Raw genomic sequence first — 5,722 nt, 5'->3', positions numbered from 1 at the left:
AAAAGCAAATGATAGAAGTCCTGCTTTATGATTTTTTAAGTTAAGTTCATGATTTGGGGGCCAATCTCGCTATTTCAGAGCACATGGGGTAGGCCATGCTGAACATTAAAAGCTTTCAGACACAGGGTACAGTGGAGGGCCTCTCATGCAGACCACACTGACAAGTGCTCTGAGCCACATAGAGGTCCTCTCTCCAATGCTTGCAGCTGCTGACTCATTCCCTCCAAAGAACTTTACCCTTATTGCACTGACCTATTACACAAGAACCCCCACCCTTCTCTTGCCTGCCTTTGAGGCCGACTGCTCTCCAGTCACAAAGGGTATTCACAACCCCATGCCCAGCTACGGAATTTTCCTTCCAGGAAAAAGGGTATCCCAAGCCCCCTCTCGGCTGCCAGGCTCTTCTCCATGGGTTCTGATCCTTCTGGAATCTACCTACAAACATCGGCCCTCTCTTCTGACTCCACTGGAACATCTACATAGGCTCAAATTACTGTTCTTAAAGCAATTAATAGCCTGTAACGTCTCCAGTATCCACCAAGCTGATGGAGCCAGCTCATGTAGGGAATATCAAATAAAGCTGCATTATGACAACACCACATTACCTCAACTGTTGTGCAGTCCCCGGGGGCTCATAATAAAGTGACTGGCAGTCAAAGGACTTGGATCCTATTCCCAGCTCTACCATTGACCTTGATCAGGCCTTCCATTGTCCTCCGGCTGAAAGCACTTTGCTGGGCCTCTTGCTTCCTTCCTACCCTTTGTCTTCCTTCTGTGTTAAATTGTAGGTCTCTGGGGCAGGCATTATGACTATGTTTTTTCCTGCAGTGCCTAATAATATGGGGCTACAGTCTTCCTTAGGTGCTGCAATTATACAAATATCATTGATTTCTAGCCACAATCTGCCTTGCAAACTCAGAGTGCCTATCCAAGATCTAGACAAGTATATAGCACATATACCTATATATATATATATCTGCATTCACCCATCAGTCAGTCTGACATTTCCCTGCTCCTTATTTTCATTGTCTGTCTGGGAAAGGCTCAAAGATCAGGCTTGTCTTGGACCCACTCCTGAAGAAACCTTAGTTTGCTGGTGTAATAATCAGTGGAACAATGGAGTGGAATTCAAAGCTGCTGGGAGGGGGGAAGCAATTTGTAGCTCAGCAGACTGGGCCAAGGCAGGTTATCAAGTAGATAACCTATGCAGTGAAACTCAGTTAAATAAATCATCTTTTAAATCAACCTTTGCTCTACCAAAGTCCAGCTGTGCCTACAGTTACAACCACCAGGAGAGACTGCTGGAGAGCATTCCTGAGGATAGAGCTCTTACAGGGACACAGGTAGGAATTTCCTTGCCTTCTTCGCTGCTCACTATCCTCCAAATCTCCCTCTTGTTACTAGGCAGATTCCAGCATATACCATGCATGCAAGCCTTCCCTGCACTGAGAATGGCATTTCTATTTGTCTTTGGAATTTTCCTTCCCCTCCACCTGATTGTTTAAGCCTTGTCTACATTGGAGTTTTTCTTTGATTTCAAGCACTAATGCTCATTCCTAGTGTTCAAGGGACAAACTGCTATGTCCTTCAATTTTAATCAGTGTAGCCCACTGGTTTCAGGAGTAAGTACCACTGAAATAGGTAAATTGTGTGTTTCTGCATAACAGAGGATGTTGCTCTTTACAGTTGATGGGCTAAAGAGCAGAGCAGAACCTCTGTCAGGATGGACTCTCTGAATAGACCCTGAGGAAAAAGCTAAAAATAGAGGGAATGGGTGCAGCACTACTTCCTTCAGTCTTAACATCCCCTGTGGTGTAAGCGTTATAAACTGGAGGGATTGTAGAGTATTAAGTTACTCTTTCTCTCTTGTCAGTGGGGGACCACCAAGCTACCAAGCTTCCTTTATCCTCCTTCTAAACTTCATCTGAAGTGTCTGTGCTTCAGCTACTTTTGACAGCCAAACTGACACCACACATCCCTCTACCAACAGAGGAGGGAAAGGGACTATAATAATCTTGGTGTGTATTCACACATACATGCATGCATGCGTGTGTATGTGGGTGCATGGGTGTAGGAATCCAGTTTCTGGGAGATATCAGTCATATAGTTAAACATTTGGAGGAGCGGTGAGTCCACAGCCAAAACTTGTCTGGCACTGGACTTTGCTGGATACTTCCCTGAACGTGTCTGTGCTTCTTAGAAATATTGGGGGGGTTTTTAAAGTGCTGTTGTTAGCCTCACAATCTCCCAAGGCCAAACCAGCTGTGCAACATAGTAATCTAATCGTGCTCCAGAGCCAAATACTCTGTAAATTAACTCCCTTTGCCTCTGATAAAATTCTCTATGCTCAGAAGTTAATGGGCTCTGTGGACATGGGCTGTTTTCTGCTAGTGTCACAGAGAGTATTCAAAGGTGAACATGTTATCAAGAGCCTGAAGTGAACTGAGTGCCAGACCCTCATAGTAAGTGTTCCTATGTACATCAGCCACAAGATAAAGAGTGAAAGGCAGTGATTATGAAAATTTTACAACGGGTGATTAGATGGCCTTTATCAGCCTAGGCTGTGATTAATGTATAATCTCTCCAACACAGCTTTCCTTGATCATCTCACAGATTCCTGCTAGTAAAGATAGGATGAAGAAAGTCCATTTGCTGAAGCCTGATAGATTATCAGCTCACTATTACCTGAATTTCCAGAGAACCAAAGTTGTCCAAATTAGCCACCACTTCATCCCATGGACATATTTATCAATGTGGTTCTTTGGTAGGATTGCTTGAGACACCTTCCCTGAGCCATTCCTAAAGAAGCAGCTTTCTCTGCTTGCTTTTTGTACCTTAAAACTGCCCTTTGATGACAACTTTCTCTAAAATAGCCAGGCATCCAAAGGGATAGTGTACTATTCAGCCTAGTAGTGGTACTCATAGCCAAGTATGCAAAAGAACTAGCTGTCCCTGCCACATGGCCGCATCACCAAGCTAAAGAAACATTCCAGGACAGATTCTATTACCTGCCAAAGAGGTAATTTAGGATTAGCATATTTATCTGGCTGTTTCTGCTAAAATACTCAGCAATGAACTAGCTGGAATCTGAGGGTCACCAAGTAGTCTCATGCATAAAATATTCTGATTCAGTAGGTAGGATAGTGGTCTTGAACATCCAAATTACTAGTAGACCCCTCAGTCTTGCTCCATACGCAGCAGAAAGGGAGATGAAAGATCATTGAGTCCTTTTTTGGCCAAGTAAGCATATCATTTGTGGAGACAATGCTTGGGTATGGAGAACCAAACAGTGAACTTGGCCAGAGAAAGGTGCTTTGTAAATAGGTGCCAATTGTTAGCACTGGATTTATGACTCAGATATCTTAATCTGAGTGGACCCAAACCCTCAGACCAACCAGGACTTCTTCCATCCAATAATCAGTAAATTTTATTGATACACAATGACAGCGTACAAGAATAATGCAGGCAAGGCAAATAAAATACACACCTCTCCTACCTCCCAATTCTATGTCTACCAGTCCTAGGGTTGTCACAGAAGGAAGGTACATCTGGCCAGCATACGAGCTTGATCCTGTGGTTTTCTTAGATGTCAGCAGCCTGGAGACCCACTCCCACCCCATTCCCCCCCACATTGAGGTGGGTGAGATGGGCTGGTGATATGCCCCCTGTCCATGGTGGCCTCATAATCCCACCTCAGGAACCCTTTGCTACTCTTTTTGTATTCCCTTTTGTATTCCCTCTCTCCTCTGCTGACTCTTCATTTCTGGGCATCATTGATTGGTCTCCCTGTGGTCATCATACTGTCCACGTTCTGTTCTGTCAGCATATTCCTTTGTTCCAACAAACCCATCAAATGCACACATCTTAATTTGATCATTTACCAGTGCCTCAATTTAGACATGCCCCACTCTCCTCATTTGGTCTGTCCACCAAAACCAGAAATCACAAGGTCTCTGCAACTAGTCACTGTGACCTGGCTCCAATGTGGCAAAGCTATCTTTTGTTATGGATTAGAGTGGTACATGTTTTCAATTTCCCAACCTGTTTGTCTGCTGGCTTCAAATACAGTGGGCCTTGAAGCAAACTTTGTCACTAATAGGCTTTTAGAAGCCAATGAACACTTGCTGTTACAATATCTACTCTACCTTCAAGCCAGGTCCCAAAAACAAATCTCTAAATATCATTTTCTAGCCAACACAGATCAACAGCTGCAAACTGACATGAAGACTTGGACTCCTTTCATATTATGTTCTTCCAAACTATCTCTATCCTCATTAAGCATAATTCTCCAAAAAAAAAAAAATCCCTCTTTTGTTGCAATGTAATTCTGTTTCATCAAAATTATTGGGCAATGGCCATTTTTCCCAAGGAGGCCAGGTTCTCCCTTCATCTTGCTTTCTGCTCTCAGAGTTGTTTAATCCTCCATCTTGTCTAGTAGCAGCTTCTATCAGCTGAACCAGCCACTGTTCTATCCTATGAGGCATTATTCTGGGATAGAGCCTAACCTCTAGTTTTTTTTCACCTTAATTTCAGACAGACAGCTCTGTTCTCTGCATTCTCCATCGTTTGAGAGACAGAACACAAAAGTTGGATGTTTTTCTTCCTGCTGTCCCTATTTAACACTCATGCTCTGCACTGCTGAATCAGCTCCCATAGCAGCAACCAGTTCATTATGTAGTTAAAAAAAAAAGTACCTCCTATTTTTCCCCATGATACTTTCACTTGTATTTTTTCTACCCTGTTTGGCAGAAATGACTTCTATTCTCCAGCCTCGAGAATGCAAACTAAAGAGGAAAAACAAAAAGGGCTATGGATTCTACCTACGGATCGAAAAAGACACTTCAGGACATCTCATCCGGAATGTGGACAAGGGCAGTCCAGCTGAAAAAGCTGGCTTGAAGGATGGAGACAGGATCCTGAGGGTCAATGGTGCATTTGTAGACAAGGAAGAACATGCACAGGTATGCATAACTTCCATTTGGGGGCCCTGCTGTACTCCAAGACTCCAGCCCCACTTTAGGTATTTCCTACAACAATCCTTTGGAAATATAAAAGCTATACAACTGTGCTCCCTGCTTTATTTTAGGGCTAGGAACAGATGTTGCATTTGCCCCTGGAGAATTTCTGCTTGTGTTTCTCCCAGAACAGATATATCCCAGGATTGTCATGTACACACATCACCTTACCAGGGTCTACTGAGCAGCTGCATGCACTGCTTCTCCTTTATAATTTAACCAATTCTGTCATCCCAAGATAACTTTTGTTATCCTGATGTCCTGGGATAAATTGTTAGCATTTATCATCCTGGGAACCTTTTTAGAATTTATCCTCAGGACATCTGAATAACTACACTTTATCCCAGGATAAAATGGTTTGTCCTGGGACAAATCATAGAATAATAGAAAATCAGAAGTCCATCTAGTCCCACTCCCTGCTCAAAGTAGGACCATCCCCCAACTAGATCATCCCAGCCAAAGCTTTGTCCAGCCAGGTTGTAAAAACTTCCAAGGATGGAGATTCCACCACCTATCTAGGTAACCTGTTCTAGTCCCTCTCTCCTAGTGAGCCGGCTCTCTCAAGTCAGCTGGCCCGGATGATCTCCACCCTAGAGTTCTAAAGGAACTGGCTGAGGTCATTGCAAGTCCCCTGGCACAACTTTACGAGCACTCGTGGTGCTCTGGTGAGGTACCAGAGGACTGGAAGAGGGCCAACATGGTCCCCA

At 43.8% G+C, this 5,722-nt stretch overlaps 1 protein-coding gene across 1 annotated transcript in view; it reads left to right on the top strand.

Annotated features, from left to right (window-relative positions):
- The first annotated feature begins 1,073 nt into the window (after positions 1 to 1,073).
- PDZK1 (PDZ domain containing 1) overlaps positions 1,074 to 5,722 on the top strand; it is a 16,029-nt gene continuing 11,380 nt past the window's right edge. The window contains exons 1-2 of the mRNA XM_019528724.1: positions 1,074 to 1,334; positions 4,747 to 4,961. Of these exons, the coding sequence (XP_019384269.1) occupies positions 4,752 to 4,961 (210 nt within the window). The 5' untranslated portion in view covers positions 1,074 to 1,334; positions 4,747 to 4,751. The remainder of the gene's footprint in view (positions 1,335 to 4,746; positions 4,962 to 5,722) is intronic.

The sequence above is a fragment of the Crocodylus porosus genome, unplaced genomic scaffold, assembly GCF_001723895.1.
Source record: "Crocodylus porosus isolate Cpor-Errol unplaced genomic scaffold, CroPor_comp1, whole genome shotgun sequence".
Taxonomy (NCBI): Eukaryota; Metazoa; Chordata; order Crocodylia; family Crocodylidae; genus Crocodylus; species Crocodylus porosus.
The sequence above is the reverse complement of the archived record's forward strand: the minus strand, read 5'-3'. Positions and strand labels throughout refer to the sequence as shown.